This window comes from Amphibalanus amphitrite, unplaced genomic scaffold (assembly GCF_019059575.1).
Source record: "Amphibalanus amphitrite isolate SeventyFive unplaced genomic scaffold, NRLGWU_Aamphi_draft 001761F_arrow, whole genome shotgun sequence".
NCBI lineage: Eukaryota > Metazoa > Arthropoda > Thecostraca > Balanomorpha > Balanidae > Amphibalanus > Amphibalanus amphitrite.
The window spans coordinates 748-18,525 of NW_024883254.1; the positions used below are offsets into that span (position 1 = coordinate 748).

Sequence of the window (17,778 nt, forward strand, 5' to 3'; positions counted from 1 at the left end):
AATTCCAAATTTGGTTGAAACTGAACCCGACAGCAATCCTTCACTTTGCGCCTGTTTGCAACAGCGCAAAACACAAGTCAAACTTAAAATGACCTGGCAAAAAAAAAAACAGAACTCAGTTTGACCGAGCTCATCTAAGCGTATACAATGTAGCTCTGGATATCGTCCACAACACAACCCGTGCGGCGCGGGAGATGTGCCACAGCGGGCCGCGGCACGGACGCACTTCGCTCCCACACTCAGGAACTGGTGCGTGAAACCAGCATCTGCTCATGGCTACCCGGTGCACTTCCTCCTCAGGCCAGGCTCCGGGGATGAGAGCTGTTTGTAAACACCGCCCAACGATCACACGCTCGGGTACCCGCGTCCTTCCACGCGCTCGCAGAACAAACGCGAGTCGCGTGATGGCAAACACGCAATCAAACACGGAGTCCCTAATGATGGGTCTGTTTACGAAGAGACACGCGAGGTCATGTCATAATCATACCGTTGCAACGGTATGATTCACCAAAGCGTTGGCGAAACCACGAAATTCGCCTCCTGGACAGGTAGCATGAAGAGCCTGTGCAATGACTACACAGTAAAGCATATTGCACAATGTTTGCTTTCGGCAGTTTTGAACGGAAGGCAAAAAAGAGACTGCATCACGCAGTTGAAGCATCCCATTTTTCTATCCCCTGATACATTGAGAGTGGACTTTGACCCGCGCCCAGGGCGAAGTCTGACATGCGTTGTCTGTGACCTCTTACCTGTGTGCTGTGAACCTCCGACCTGTTTATTGTACCACATCTGACCTGAGGGTCATGTGACCCCTGACCTGTAACCTTTGACCTGCACGCTGTGTAACCTCTCCCCTCTGAGATCTGCATACTGTGAGATATCTGACCTACCCGCGACGCTGTCCAGTGCCGCGCCCGGCGCCCGTACCTGCTACGACGCCCTCCTCTCCAGGCAGGAACTCTGGCAGCAGCAGCAGGTTCACGGGCGAACCGGTGGTCTCCGGGCCCGCCTGGGGTAGCACGCCGCCACTGCCCACTCCAATGTCGCTGGTCACACACAGACTCGACTGACTGAACGCCGACCGGTAAAACTCCTGAAAAACACAGAGAGAGTGGCTGAATACAGACCGGTAAAACTCCTGGAACAAACACAGAGAGTGGCTGAAAGCAGACCGATAAAACTCCTGACAAACACACAGAGAGTGGCTGAATACAGACCGGTAAAACTCTTGACAAACACAGATTCGATTGGCTGAACGCCGACCGGTAAAACTCCTGACAAACACAGAGAGTGGCTGAAAGCGGACCGGTAAAACTCCTGACAAACACACAGAGAGTGGCTGAATACAGACCGGTAAAACTCCTGGAACAAACACAGAGAGTGGCTGAATTGAGACCGGTAAAATTCCTAAAACACATATGCGACCGCAGACTTATCACTCTGGTCACCCAGAATACAGTGGCGCAAATAGGCAAGCTTCCCGGAATACACACGCATAACCAAACGCTTGACACTCTGGTAGTACAGCGTATAGCAAACACGCATCGGCCAGGGGTCCAGTATGTCGACGAGGTTTCACTCTGAAAGACAACAAGGAACTATGTTTCGGCATAGTTCAAACCATATTTGCATTCCTTTCCAATGTCAGCAGCAGACACTCCCATCACTTACCAGAATGACGCGGACGACATCAATCAGAATCGAGCCCGAGAGGCCATACCGTCGCTACGTGTCACATGGGTAAATATTCTTCCAGGCACACGGCGTAGTAAGCCCGCCGGTCCGTGTTTTTCTGTTGCATCACCCAGCTGCCCGGCTAGTCCTGTGATCCAGCTAGTCAGTCCTGTGACATATGGTATTAAAGGCGCGGCAGACCGGCGGTCCGCAGATGGAAGATGCACCGCAGTCGCCGGCCAAGTAGCCCAATAAGTATAACCGTATTACGCATCCCATGAAGGATCCAGAAAAGTGGTGTTTGACGGTGCGAAGGCACATGCACTTGTCTGAGGCTGTCCGCTGCGCTACCTGACATTGTCTTATGTTGTCCGGTACTTTACCTGCACTTGTCTGACACAATCCGGTACGTTACCTGCAGTTGTTTGACGTTGTCCGGTACTTCATCTGCAGTTGTCTGACACCATCCGGTACGTTACCTGCAGTTGTCTGTTATCCTGTACGTTACCTGCAGTTGTTTGACGTTGCCCGCTACTTCACCTGCAGTTTTCTGACACCGTCCGGTACGTTACCTGCAGTTGTCTGTCCGGTCGGTATCTGCAGTTGTTTGACGTTGTGCGGTACTTCACCTGCAGTTGTCTGACACCGTCCGGTACGTTACCTTTACCAGTTCAGCTGTTACCAGTTCAGCTGAGCGCGCCGCTGCGTGCGGTCGCGAGCGCTGCTCGCTCCCGACCCTTCTAGCCGCTCTGTGCCTGTCCTGCGTGAGAGCGAGTGTGAGAGCGATTGGAGTGAGTTGTGGCCGTGCCTTGAGCTCTCTAGTGACACTGAGGTGACGTGGTCATGCATCGGGACCTCACCCGCCTGTTAGTACTACTCGCCGTCGTCCGTGTTCTGGTAACGGCGGCCTGCCCGGCCCCCGTGCCGGTGACGGAACCAGCCAAGCACCGAGACCAAGACCAGCAACTGCGACGCGGCGTCGCTCACCGGAGACCGGCCTGTCCTCGGAGCCGACGTGATGCTGTGGTGACACCTTCACCGACACCTTCACCGACGCCTGACCGCGGTCGTGACGCCGTGCGGCCCCGGGCCGACCCCGCTCGTGCCCGGCCTGCCGCCGGCGGCCCGCCGACCGGCCGCCCGGCCGCCCGGCCGCGGGGGCCGGCGGTGGGCGGATCGCCCGAGCCCCGGCGTACCTCGCTGACGGCCGCGGACGGGCCGCCCGGGCCCCGACCGGCGGCTGAGCTCGGCCGTGACCCGCGACTGGTCGCGCCGGCCCGCGGTGGCGGGCGGCGTCCGCAGCGCCGCGGAGCGCGCGGCCGCCGGGGCCGGCGCGCCGGGACCGTAACGGCGGGCGGCCTGCTGGTTGGCGCGCTGAATGTGCAGTCGCTGCTGCCGAAACTGCCTGAACTAACAGAAGAGCTCCATCACAGTAAATTTGACATTTTGATTCTGGCGGAGACGTGGCTGAAGCCCTCCGTCCCCGACCGACTGCTAGTGCTGCCCGGCTATTCCGTGCAGCGCGTTGACAGGCCGGGCGGACGCGGCTACGGAGGTGTGGCCATCGCCACGAGAGACGGCCTGTCGACGGCTGCGTACCGGCCGGCGACGCCGCGTCCTCAAGACAGCCGACTGGAGGCCGTCTGGTCGACGGTGACGCTGGACCGCGGACGGCGCCTTCTGATCGGCTCCATCTACCGGCCGCCGCGCTGCACGGCTGCGGCGCTCGACGCCGACTTCGGGGACCTGGAGGCCCAGCTACAGAGGGCGCTGCTCGATCACCCGAATGTGACCATTATTATTGGCGGGGATCTGAACTGTGACCTCCTCAAACCCCCTCCGGCACCAGCCAGAGCTCGTTTAGAAGTGTTTTTAGATGATTACTCGCTCTCTCAACTAGTGACTGGCCCGACATTTACCTCTGGATCGCTCTTAGATGTTCTCATTGTCAATCGTCTTAACGTAGCAACGCCGCGCCGCAATAAACATTGTGATTTTAGCCCACATCGCATCGTTAGTTGTAGCCTCAGTGTGCCGCGCCGTCCACGATCGCACACTGTGGTGTCGCGGTCACGCCCACTCGCTAGGATAGACTCGGGTGCGTTTCTGTTCGATTTACAGTGCTGTGACTGGAGTGACGTTTTTACATCTGAGACGGTCGATGGGAAGTGGCGAGCTTTTTTATCACTCTACATACCTGTTCTGGACAAGCACGCGCCGATACGGAGCCGCAAGGTTCACAACCCATCTGCCCCGCCGGTCACGGCCGCCACTAAGGACTTGATGGCGAGCCGCCGCGGCGCTCTGCGCACCCTCGGCCGTGACTCGAGCGAATACCGCGATCTGAACCGATCTGTCCGGTCCGCCATCCGCCGCGACACGCGCCTGGCCATAGAGTCCCGTATCAAGGAGCAGGGACCCCACACCGTGTGGCGCAACATTCGGAGTGTTGTTGCTGGCCGGAAGCGAGATGTCACCTCACCACAGCTATCACCGAGCGCGCTGAATGAGTATTTCGTGTCTGTCGGGCCGAGGGTGGCGGCGGAGGTGGCCGATGCGGCCGAGCACGCGGCAGACCTGCCCTGCCGCCTGCCGCGTGTGGGGGCCTGCGGCTTCTCAGTCTCTCCCATCGACCTCGATACGCTGACGATCGCGCTGTACAGCATGAGGAACTCGCCTGCGTGCGGATCTGATGGTTTGTGTGCTCGTGCTCTGAAGGCTGGCTTCCCCGCCGTCGGCTATGTCATCCTACATATCATTAACGCATGTCTCACCCAATCCGACTACCCTCCAACCTGGAAACATTCGCTCATTCACCCCATCTTCAAGACCGGCGACCCATCCGATCCTTCCAACTTCCGTCCTATTTCCATCATCCCCACCATCGCCAAACTAGTAGAGCGCGTTGTCCAGCGGCAGCTTTACCATTACCTATCCTCCAACCACCTCCTATCCCCCAGCCAGCACGGTTTCCGTCCGCGCCATTCGACGGAAACCGCGCTGGCTACCGTAACCGACCAAATCCTCACAGCTGCCGACGGCGGGGAGATCACCCTCTTATGTCTTATTGACCTGAGCAAGTGTTTTGATATTATCGACCATGACATTTTACTTCGGAAACTCGAGCTGCACGGTGTGGATGTTCAGTGGTTTAAAGCTTACCTGACCGGCCATACCCAGAGTGTGTCACTCAGAGACCACACTGGAGCTGCCAGCGTCTCCCCGCCGATGCCGAACTCGATGGGGGTTTTCCAGGGGTCTGCCCTGGGCCCCCTCTTGTTTACCGTGTTTGCAAATGACATGTCACTGTTCGCTGCGGGTGCAAGTGTCGTGCAGTACGCTGACGACACCCAGGTGATTGTCTCTGGCAAAAAGAACGAACTTTCGGCTGTTATTCATAGCATGGAAAATTCATTGACTGCTTTGGATCAGTGGTTCTGCGCAAACGCCCTTAAAGTAAACGCAAACAAAACACAGCTCATCACTCTCGGAACAGGTCAAAATTTGCGCGGCCTTCCAGACTTCAAAATTGCCTTCCGCAACACTGACCTCGTACCTTGCCGCGAGGTAAAAAATCTTGGCGTTATTTTCGACCAGAAATTATCATGGGACAGTCACGTGGGTGTCGTCGGCAGGCGATGCAGCGGTACTCTTGTCGCGCTGTCACATGTCCGTCACGTCCTGCCTGTCGGTGTCATCAAGACACTAGTAGCCGCCTTGGTTCTCTCGCAGGTCACATACTGCCTTTCCGTCTACGGCAACGGCACTAAGAAAAACATTGACAGAATTCAAAAGGTACTGAACTTTGCTGCACGAGTCATTTTTGGAAAGAGAAAATTTGATCATGTTAGTGACCTGCGCGGGAAACTTGGCTGGCTGCCCGCTCAGCACATGGCCGACCACCGTACACTGTGTCTGGCGCACAAGGTGATTGCTGGTGGCGAGCCCGAGTCACTGGCGGCTGCATTCGTGTGCAACGGTGACCGGCGGTCCCGGCGCACGAGGCAGGACGGACAACTCTACGTGCCGAGGTCCAACACCGAGACCGGCAAGAGACGCTTTTGCTCGAGGGCACCTGCCCTCTACAACCGGCTGTCGAGTGACCTGACACCGCTTAGCCAGCAGCGTTTTTCACGTACCGTGAAGAGACGCCTGCTGGATCTCCACCGAACGTGACCGTTCCGACAGCCGTCGCCGCCACAGCACAGGGGTAGCCCTGTGTACCGTGTATGTGTGCGTGTGTGTGTGTGTGTGTGTGTGTTTTTTTTATCCATGACAGCGACCATGTTTGACTCGGAGCTTAATAGCCACACTTTGAGTGGACCGCTCTACGATGGCAAATACAAATACAAATACCTGTAACTGTCGGATTCTGTCCGGTACGTAAGTGCAGTTGTCTGTCATCCGGCACTTTACCTGCAGTTGTCTGATGTTGTCTGGCTGGAAGTGGGCCAGCGTGCTGCGGTTATGGACAAAGACGAGCCGCGGGTAGTGGTCGGTGGAGGAGTCGTCTCCGGACGGAGCAGAGGTCGACGACGGCTTCAGCATCTCGGCCGTCTGCAGCAGCCTGAGGGGGAAGACGGACGGGACGTCTGACTGATGGAGACAATGGTAGAGAGGCAGACACAACAGCCTGAGAGTGGGACGACTGATACATACGACTAGTACAGCCACAGGCAGACAGGCAGACAAGCGGACATACAAACACAGCAGCCTGAGGAGCGAGATGAACATTGAAAATACGGTCTCTACGGCAGCCTGAGGAGGAAAGGGGGCGTTCAACTGACGGACAGACAGACGATAAACAGACAAACTGCTTAGGCAATGATCTAAACAGTTAGCACTTGAGATCAGAAGAACCGCAATAGACAGTAAATATCATGAACGTGCCGTTTGAAGGTAAGTCATCAGTCCCTGAAGCTATCACGTTACAGTCAGCGCCTGACCGACCACTGACCATCAGTCTCATCCGGCGTCAAAGTATACAGAGCTCATGACCTCACGTGCCACTTAAATGGATTGAACTTGAATGACATGTTAAAAACATGGGGTGGGCGCCGCCTAAGCGCCTGACGCTGTTGTTGACTAGCCACGAAAGGTCAGACTTGACGACCGGCTATCGCTTGGTGGAGCTCTAACAGTGAACGCGATGACATGATAGATGAACGGCAAACTACGGATAGGCTTCGTAAGAGCTTCGTAAGAGCTAGGGATCGAAGGCTTCTTTCCTCGATGTCGTACCTCCATCAGTTCCCGAGCTATGAGTCGATATCAAAATATCAATATCGGAGAAAAGCGACCTTCGAAGACCTACGGACACTGTACTCTGCCGACTTGACATAAGGCCTGACTCAAACAGTTGATTGGTGCATTTTTAAAGAAAAAAGATGATGACCATTCGAACGCAAATTTAAGCTCGCTATGTGGCTTAGGAGCTATACACATTATATTTACCCCCTGTATATTTACAAGAGGTGTGAGAACGCACTCCATCGCCTTGATGTGCCATGATCCAACGAATGCACTCGACATACCTAATTGTTAATATTATCCTCCAATTATAATTGCTATCAGTACCATAGCAACAAATATAAATAAACACCAAAACTATGTGGATAATACGTCATCCAGCACTGGATTTATGACATGAGCGGATTATTTACACACGGAGTCGCACGCAGGCCCTGTCGGCGCGCTCCGATCTGCGCCGCTCGTTTTCGCCATCATCCTCGTAGGACACACACAAATAAACAGCGAGGCTGAGTGAGTCGGTATCCGGTGTCCGCCGGCGCGACGGAGACCCATGACGGGTGGAGACGGAGCCCCGGTGTGACCGTCCGACCGTCACCGCGAGCCCTGACAGCGGCCGACGGCGCAGCCCGCCCCGCCGCCCGCCCACCGACCCCTCCCGCAGCTCGACGAGCTGAGGGGAGGGGTCAGTCTGGGGGGGTCTGAGGGGGTTCTGGGAGGGGAGGAGCTCGGAGATCGGTCACGTCAGGCAGCTGCAGCAGCTCCCTGCTTATTGACACGGCTGCAGCCGCAGAGGAGGCGCTGTGACCAGGCCACCCGAGCTCCGTGCACGTGCGCCATGGGTGTCCGAGTGGCCCAAAGAACCGTCGCCTCCTCCATGACGACAGACTGGGTGTCCGCCACTACGGCACCCACCAGGGCCACAGTCCGCCGACGGCGTTGCATCATCATAGAGAGCTGTTAAAATTGTCTCTGCCGCATTGGGGGGAGGGGCGGCACGGTAATGAGCCAGGTGCTGATGACCTGATAATTAATTAACTACAGGCGACCCACCTACCAAGCGCTGGCGGTTTTCGGCTCCGGCGTTTCCAATTCCGCCTAGCCGCAAAGTACTACCATTACTGCCGCGCTTCTCGTGCTCCAATCCGTTTCGTATACTGGGTCATTGCCGGTTTTCTAGGCTTCGCCACAATCCAAGCACATTTCGCACAATTCAACACCTGGTATGCCTCGCTCCATTTACGCGCCCTTCATCAGGCTGTCATTCCATTTTACTCTACCCTCATTTCGTTCTTCCCGTTCCCTCATTTCGTTCTACCCCGCCTGTTCACGTTTAGGTATGCATGCAGCAAACGTCAGATAGAATTCATATTTATTCAGTGCCTACATTACAGTAACAGAGAAAAGGACGCGGTAGGTGTAGTCATATTACGAGGACCAGCATATTACGAGGACTCGTAAGACCAGCATCACAGGGTACTAAGTTGCCTATGTAGTATGTAGGTATAGCGTACAACGATACTCCACGTCTTATGTCTAATCAGTGGCCAGGTGGCGGCAGAGTGGTAATGGGGATCACATTTACACATTAACCAACCGAATTCGTAAACGGATGTCACAGTCATTTGCAGCTAGCCTTGACCGGAGACAGTTTTTTCCTTTAGTTTATTTGTGACTTTATAGTAGGTATCTAAGTGCACGACACCATTGAATGGTATCGGGTCTGCGTTTAAAGTGGTTTCTGAGATCACTACTAAGTGACGTTATAAAAAGGTAACTTTCAGGGCTCGTGCAGGTGTCAGCACATTTGCCTATAGATAGATAAGTGCAGACGTGTAGTGCCTCATATGAATGTGTTCCTGCATTCTCTTAGCTGTTAAAACCCCAAGGTGCCTAGTTAAACCTCGCCGGCCGAGGGGGGGGCGGGTGCCGCCCCCCCCCCCCATAGGGTTTTTTCGCGATAGCTCCGAACACGCTGGCGATAGAGAGCTGAAACTTGGCATACCTGACCTTTTATCCAAGCCGCATCTTTTGACACCAACCGCATTTTTGAGTCAGGTCAGGTCACTGACCTATGACGTCATAAGTGAACCTCTGCACGGTCTCCAGATGTCGCAACTTCGCAACGCCCTCACTGCCAGAGGAGATGTCACAGGGAAATGAAACTTGCAGGATCTAGTATCCATTATGAGTCTAACAACTTGTATATCTCGGATTTTTCCTAAAGGTCATATGAGGTCAGGTCATTTTCGTGACCTCACCATTACCTATAAGTCAATGGGGAAAAATGAAAACTGCTATTCTGGCGCCGGGAACGATCTCCAACTACCTCAAGCACACAGAATCGTGATTTGATGCACTCCTTGCAAGGTTAGATGCGTCACTTTTGCAATGTTGACCTTCCGTGACGTCATTTATGACGTCATCAAGGTCATATTAGTTTTTCGTCAATAACTCCCGATCAAATTGAGCTAGCGAGTCGAGAAAGCCACCAATGGACTCAGGAAGACCTGCCGAATCGAATGAGATTCGACATGACCTCTTTCGACCAGCTTCGTGACAGCTGGGGGTGCTGACCTGACCTTGACCTGAGGTCAACACCCCAAGTTGACCTGACCCAAACAAAAAGTATATCATTCGACGCGCCTGAGCGAGGCGAACACGATGCTGCCAAAATCGCGGCTCTGCGGCCGTTTTTTGCGAAGCTATTCACCAAAAACTGAACCATACCCTGGGGCACTTGACCTGACCTCAGAGGTCACCAGTTGAGCTAGGACCTTAAAATCGGGTACCAGTATCTGCGTCTCGTAACGGCGCACACGCTCGTTTTTTCCGCGACGCGCTAGCTCCACCAGGGGCGAAACGGCGAGGGGGGGGGGGTCGTACCCGCCCCCCCCCCTCGGCCGGCGCGTATGTAGAAAACCAATAGGTCCGGCGAGGGTTAAATCAGCTGGGTAACACTGAAAAGCATAGGTGCGACATGTATACGGACAATGATAACATTATCAACATGAATGTCTGTCATGGACAGTCAAATCAGGAAAGCTTTATTCATAAAGCGCGATGCTCATGCATCAAGCGCTTCGAATCCATTCTAAACAGCTGCGCAGTTATTCAGAAACAGTATCAGCAAGAACCTGTTTCAGAGCATTTACTGAACGGTCTGCAGCTACTATTTAGGCTTCCGTCGTTTTATTTTCAGGGCACGATCCAGCCTCCGAGATGTGGAACTGGAGCATGACGATGATATACGTCAGGATGGTGGCCAGGATGGAGAGCACGGTGGACCTCTGCAGTCGGAACAGGCCCAGGTCACCGAGCGTGTCCAGGTCGCGGCCGATCGTCTCCCGGAACAGCCCCAGCTCGGGCTGCAGGGCCGGCAGCTGCAGCTGCGGCTTCAGCAGCAGGTTTCGGGTCTTTCCGACAGTGTCGAGGACCCACTGGACGACCTCAGACGGCAGCACCAGCGTCACGAACACGCTAATGAGGTAGACCACGGCCATGGAAATCAAGACGTAGTTAGCGCCTGACTGGACGGCTGGAATGGAGGATAGCATTACGCTAATCATAGAGAAAATGCCGTAGACGGTGATGGTCACTAGTTCCATGGACATAGCAGCGATCAGGGACTCGAATGTAGCCGAGAGTTGGTCGTGCAGCGACCTGAGGCTTCGAAGAGTGGCGACGTTGATGGTTCGTCTGCCTTCCACTGCCGCCAGCAGCTCTCCAGAGATGGTGCGGTAACCAACCAACAGCTGGAGTACGGCCAACATAAACTTCACCGGTATCAGGTGAGCACTGGTAAAGAACAGCCCACTCAGTAAATTAACAAAAAACTTGAGCACGTGTGTTCCGGAAACCAAGGACAAATGATCGGACTGATTAACAAACATGAAGGGAAGGATTACGCAGACAAAAAGCAGTATTGTGGAAAACATCAGCAAACAAGCGCAGGTTCGGCGTAGCGTCTTGGCCGGTTCTTGATATCCAGGCAGCTCAACGAAGCGACACATAAGACTTCCAATGATGGTGAATACCTGATGACTTCTGCGTCGCCCGACAACGAAACAGCAAGCCAGCGGCAACCACATCAGCACGTGCATCAGGCCGCCACAGCTGGTGACAGACAGGGCGAGCACCACAGTGGTATACTTGAGGTACATGGCGGCAGCGCGGGCCATCTGGACGGTCACAATAGCCGCGCCGGCCGTGTACAGAGCGTGGACGAGCGCGGCGTGCAGCTGGCTCCACCAGCCGGCGTCTCCGGTCAGCGCCAGCAGCCTCAGCAGGCCGAGCAGGAGACGCTCCGGAACGGACTGCGCGCTCACCGCCGACCCGGCGCACTTCTGGTTTGGCGGCCCCTCTGGATGACCTTCAGGCCAGCCGCCACTCGAGGCTAGTGTCGCATCGGCGGCTGTCCTGCCAGCGACGTGCACCTTAGAGAGCATTCTGACGTCCAGTCCCCGGCGGCTGATGTCAGGAGTGAAAATCTGGAACAGCGACGGGTTTCAGGATCCTGCACGGTCAATAAAACAGGAGTTCTATGTAGAAATGTGAAATGCATAGGCGGCGGAACGGGGAGGGCACCGGGGTACCGTGCCCCCCTTTGATTTTGGCTTTTAACATTAGCCCTATGGGCGTTGCATGGAAAGAATGGGATCAAAAGTCGGCAGTGCCCCCCCCCCCCCCCCTTAATTGAGGGTGTTCCTCGCTACTGCCTGGCCGGCTAGACTTCTGAACTCAGGCACGTTCATAATAAGCACTGACCTTTGGGCGGCTTATCAAGCTACCCTTATTCCATTGACGTTCTATAAGCATCCTTTCCTATAAGCAGTGCACCCCCCCCCCCCTTAATTGAAGGTGTTCCGCCGCTACTGGTGGAATGTGCAGTAAACTCCATTTCATAATTCATTATTTGTCACAATAATTTACTTGGAAGAATGTTTTGGTAAACGACTACCAAAGACACAGTGCTTTGAAGTGAAGCCGTCCTTCAAAAAGCGCGAATGATATTTTGATCGTGAGGAGCAGCCGTCATTTTGTGTTCCTACCTTACAACTACTTACCAACGGCACAACTAGTGCCGCAACTCTTCAATATTGCCTTGCACCAAATGTCAGTCCTGTTCCCTTCAGCTCAGCGTCACGAATGACCAGGAACACTCCAATGACCACCGTCCCCCGAGTGAGAACTTTCTGTTCGGCTGCGTCAACAATCAACATTGGAACTAGATGCCGCCAAAGGGCAAAGTGGTGAAGCACCTTGACAATCGTGTGTACTGGCTTTGTATCAAAAAGGCCATGACAAACATGGCTAGAAGGAAGGGAAACGCTGAAAGGTGGCATGTTTGAGCACGGTCGTTGTAACATTGGCATTGAAGTCGGCTCCTCTTTAGTAGATAGCGTGCCTTCGTCCAGGTCAAACACTAAGTGACCACGGCTCGATGCCCCACCTCCTCACCCAAACATAATGTCAGGAAATCGATGTGAGTTCGCAGCTATGTCGAGTTATTTATTCGTTTACCTATCGAGGTAATATTTTACAGCCGATATTCAGGAATTGTTTGCGATGCTCTTGCTCAGAAAAAACGGGCGTGTAGACACTAACGGCAGCCTAAACATCGGTAAGCCCTGAGCGAACATTTAGACTTACCCACAAAACAAAAACTGAAAATGGAACAGACCCCACATCCCACCGGTTTACGTCACTATGCATTTCAGGCGAATGAAGCTGAATGTGAGAAACACCTATGAAATCGCTAACAATACTTTTTTATATATAAAACAAGGTTTAGTTCAAGTCTCAATCCCGTACCGCCATGCCCCCACTCAATAAAACGAACGGTGACAACGCTGTCTGGGACGTCACAGCACGGCAGGCGCGGACCGCCCACCGGCAGCAGGCTGGCAAGTAGGCCCATCCGCACAGCACAGGTCTGACAAGTAGGCTCACCCGCACAGCACAGGTCTGGCAGGTAAACTGAGCCGCACGGCACAAGCCTGGCAAGTTGGCTCACCTGTACATACAGCAGAGGACTGGCAGGTAGGCTGAGCCGCGCTACATGTATTCCTGGCAGGTAGGCTGAGCCGCACGGCACATTCCTGGCAGGTAGGCTGAGCCGCACAGCACAGGCCTGGCAGGTAGGCTGAGCCGCACTACACATTCCTGGCAGGTAGACTGAGCCGCACTACACATTCCTGGCAGGTAGGCTGAGCCGCACAGCACAGGCCTGGCAAGTAGGCTCACCTGTACATACAGCAGAGGCCTGGCAGGTAGGCTGAGCGGCACAGCACAGTGCATAGGTTGAGCCGCACAGTACAGCCCTGGCAGGTAGACTGAGCCGCACTACACATTCCTGGCAGGTAGGCTGAGCCGCACTACACATTCCTGGCAGGTAGACTGAGCCGCACTACACATTCCTGGCAGGTAGGCTGAGCCGCACTACACATTCCTGGCAGGTAGACTGAACCGCACTACACATTCCTGGCAGGTAGGCTGAGCCGCACAGCACAGACCTGGCAGATAGGCTGAGCCGCACTACATGTATTCCTGGCAGGTAGGCTGAGCCGCACAGCACAGTGCGTTCGCCACCGTACGGCTAGGTGACGGACAATGCGTTTGGCTAGACCGGTGTCAAAAACGCATTTCCGACAGGGTTTGTTTGTTTGTTTGTTGGATTCAAGATCCCAGCGCACATGATGGATCATGCACGTAATGCGTAAACAGCAAGGGCAAAATTCACCCATTCCGGCGGGGAATTACGCAAACAGAACTATGACATTGACAGACACAGCGTGCCCGTTTGTCAAACAGCCGGCGTCGGATAGCCCGACCGCTCGGCTAGAGGTGAGATGTGACGTCACCGACCGATCTAGGTATGTACGTACATACAGCGGTGTGGCCAGTTCACTCTAGACTATTCTTACCACACAGGGATCGTTTCGAGCTTATTTGATGGAGAACTTTGCGTTGTTTCGTGGGTGGGACTTCTTCATTGAGACAGCGGTTGTGACGGGGGTAAAAAAGAGCTGATGCGTCGAAAATATACATTATCGTCAATAGAATCCATGATATAACCCTGTATGCCAAAATGAAACTATAAGCCATTTCAATCGCCCCGTGCCATAAATAAGCGACTCAAACGAGACATGATGCGTGGTAACGTTCTACATTGCACATCAGGAAACGACTTGAGATCGAATCTGGCAAATGCGCCGTGTAACCCGAGTGTAATGGATTACGGGAAATGAGGCGTACCGGGACCCTCGGACGTCGGCAGCTACCGAGGAGATTATGTATATTTCTTCCGGCATGTCGGATGCGGTCCCATCTGACCCATTAACGGGGCAGTGTCCTGTGCGGGATGTTCCGGCATTTTCAGACGTCATGTGAGTGAGTCAGACGGCCACTTACGGCAGTAGAGTAATGCTAGTAACGGTGTGTCACTTACTGGAGATATGTGAGCAAGTAAATGCGTATTACGAGCGGATTTGGTATTGAGTTTTACATGGTAGCATGTTTGTTATAGTTTCTTCACACATATCTGCGGCGACTTTTGGCACCGGTGGGTTACCAACGGCAGTGGTATATCACTATGCACTAGTTACTGCGCCACCAGTGATTTTCATGCGCTACCGATTTTGATGCGACCGAAGTTTTTACGATACGACTGCTGCCAAAGATATGTAAATACATATCGAAAGCTCCAATAGACTAAAGCGCTTTGTGGGGAAAGTCAATTTTCAGGTCTTCTACTTTAATTTCACTTATGTATGTACCGCCGAGCATTCAGAATTGTCAAGAATATCACTCACGCTCCAGCACAGTATTGTGTGTGTAAGCTAGCTAAACTAGCCACCAGACCGGAGCCGTGATCCACCGGCGAGACGCCTCCCAACGGGTGGGAGGAAGGGAGGGCGCTGGGACGGTAACCGATACCCTGGGAGCCAGGGACGAGTCGCGGTATGAACACACCACCGTTCACACTCCAACACAAACAGACGTTAATCGGGGCCTGTTCGATGGCGTGGGGGACACCCGGCCGTCCTGAATCCGCCGAACCGGGCCGTAACCGTAGGACCAGACGCGGCTGACAGACACCGGCTGGGGGGGGGGAAGGTCACATACCTGACGAGGTCCGAGTCGACACACCAGTCCTGCACCACCAGCACCACGTGACAGATGGAGTAGAGGAAGGCCAGCTGCTGCAGAGCCAGTAGCTCCATCTGGGTCTCCAGCGAGCTGTCGGCGATCACAAATCGCTCACCGTCAGTTCCAGTCTATCATTACAGCAGCAACGTCCGGCCATAGTCCCACAGTCAGTCCCGGTCTCCAGTCACAGTCGGTCTATTCCCAGCCCCAAGTTCCCAGCCAGACCGGACGGAAACAGTTCCCATCTGTGCCCAGTTACAATCATTCTCCACTAACATTAAGTCAATGTCATTAATCATCACAGTCCCTTATCATATTGTAGTTAGATAACTTATAGTTAATATGAACGAAGAAGCGGATTGACACAGAGTGAGCAGTGGTGCCCTCTGGACTGAGCCCCGTATTTCCTGGTTCACCATGATTGACCACCGTGCCCCTTCGTCCCCGATTGAACTACCACGCCCCTGGCTAACTGGTGACCTACTAGCCGGCTGGTGGCCACTACCCGCCATGCTCACTGGCTCCGTGTCTCATCAACCGACTAGCCTTGGTCCCTAGACCGCCTTTCCGTACCCCTGAACCGACTCCTGCGCCCCCACCTCCCCCGGCCGAGCAGCCCGACTGACCCGCCGTCTCCGGGCAGTTTGCGGTCGCCCTGGGCCAGCAGATCGACGATGGAGGGCGACAGGAGCGGCTGGGTGTCCAGCAGCACCGCCCGCTGACCGGTCACCATCATCTCGATACCGTTGGTGCGGTGTTCACTGCTCAGCACCTGCTGCACCGTCTCCGGAGGAAACATGTACTTCCTGGACGGAGGAGCGGAACGGAAATTGTTATCTCAATGGACATTTATCAATTTTTGAATATGCTAGGCTAAACCTCTCTATTATGCAATCTATGGGCTACATTCATGTTGGAGATCGTATAGTTTTGATGGACGTAAATGTTATGCTAAGCAGAGAACGAGGCGTAACCATGGATTAGGTATTCCTATGGATTAGGAATACTTCATCCATGGCGTAACCTTGGATCTCTAACATCCGACAGAAATTTGAAGTGCTCTCCCCACCACCTCATAACCTTTGAGCTTTATCAAATTGCTACAGTTTATAATGCAGCGGTGAATAAGGTTTAAAACACGTTAATTAGTGAGCTTTGGGCCGACTCACTTGATGGGACAGAACGGCGCCTGTCCGGCCAGCATGGACATGACGGTGGACTTTCCGACGCCCTGCCGCCCAACAGCGCCCACCACCAGGAACTCTGTGCCCTCGCCGAGCCAGGCCACGCCCGTGTCCGACACCTGCAGGCTCTCACTGAGCAGCGGACAAGGCCGCGACATGGGCTGCGGAGGCGGCGGCGGCACGCTCAGACTGGCCGCCGGCCGACGCCCGCCTGGAGACAATAACCAACGGTCAGACTCAGACAACACGGCAGCATAAAACCACAAGCAATCTCTTGGAATCTTCGATTATTTTTCTCATGGACGCACTAACAATGTTGAAGACTTGAGTGTGTGTGTGGGAGATATGATGGTGCCGGTGGCCCACAAGGTCTCCTACCATTCCATCCACCTGACTCTCACCTGTGTCTGATGCACCACCCTCGACACTGGGCAGCAGCACTGTGTCGTCCTTCCGCATCACAGTGACAGCCCGCTCAGTGGAGCTGGGTCGGCCCAGCTCGGCAGCTGCCTCGGACGCCTTGGTAAGGAGCACAGGACGTGGACTGTCCATCTTGTTTGCTGAGCTGTGGGCAGCAGCAATCCCTGTCTGTTGATGTTCAAGTGGCAGCCTGGAAGAATTATTGCAATTCTAAAGAGAGCATATCAGCCAGTGTGAGATCAATCAGTCCGTGACAATTTACCCAGGGGCCCGGTGTAATGCAAGGATTTTGTGGGGTAGTACTATGGCAAAAAAATTATCAAACTTATATTCAATATTAGAATACCTAACTTGTGATGTTACCAAGGTACTCTTCCCATCCATCAGAGTTGCCTAACTAGTCCCAAAACAAATTGAAACACTCCCTGACTCAGCAAAACAGTCATTGCCTGGTGCATACACTGCAAAACATGGTAATTATGATGAGATCTTTTAAATGAAGAGTTCAAGAGAATAGTCAGCTGATGCCAGGTTTGGTGCAGACTAAGGATTGAGCGGCTCTCACTGTGAAAAGGCACAAATTTTGGACAACGGTGAAAACTTTGTTGAAATCAAATTGTTGCCTGGGGCAATTTGAGCAAGGCTCTTGAAATTCACTCACACAAACCATGTGACAACCACAGTGTAGAAAGCAATGAGAGGGGGAGAGCTTCTTAAAAATCATGTGAACAAATATATGCCCTCCAGCACCGTTTTCACCTGTGTCCCAAATTTTGAGCAGGGTGGTGCCATGCAGGCGCCTGGCGATGGCAAGTACCATTCTGAACTGTTGTATGGGCCCAGAGCACTTTGAGGAAATGATGTGCAAGGAACACAGCTGAAACCACAAAGGAATTATTTAAACCGCAGTCTGCAGGCAAGTCAAAATAGCAAAATGAGCTGCAAGCCACGAGGCATAAGGAGCATAAATGAACTTAAGAATAGTGAGACAGAAAACCGGAGAGGATGAGAGTACAAAGGCACATAAAAAATTACTAAATTACCTAAAATTTCCCAAATACTTAATAATAACTTCCTCAAGCAACACGCTTTTCAACTT

The 17,778-nt window shown here is 53.7% G+C and overlaps 1 protein-coding gene across 1 annotated transcript; it reads right to left on the reverse strand.

Annotated features, from left to right (window-relative positions):
- Window positions 1-927: 927 nt before the first annotated feature.
- LOC122375030 (protein SMG9-like) lies at window positions 928-17,560 on the reverse strand (the record flags this gene model as incomplete). The annotated part of the gene is made up of 7 exons (XM_043354173.1): window positions 17,497-17,560; window positions 16,661-16,869; window positions 16,245-16,470; window positions 15,702-15,881; window positions 15,052-15,165; window positions 6,091-6,241; window positions 928-1,093 (listed from the first exon to the last, which is right to left on the reverse strand). Coding segments are annotated over exons 2-7 (988 nt in total), but the record flags the coding sequence as incomplete, so codon positions are not given.
- Window positions 17,561-17,778: the final 218 nt, after the last annotated feature.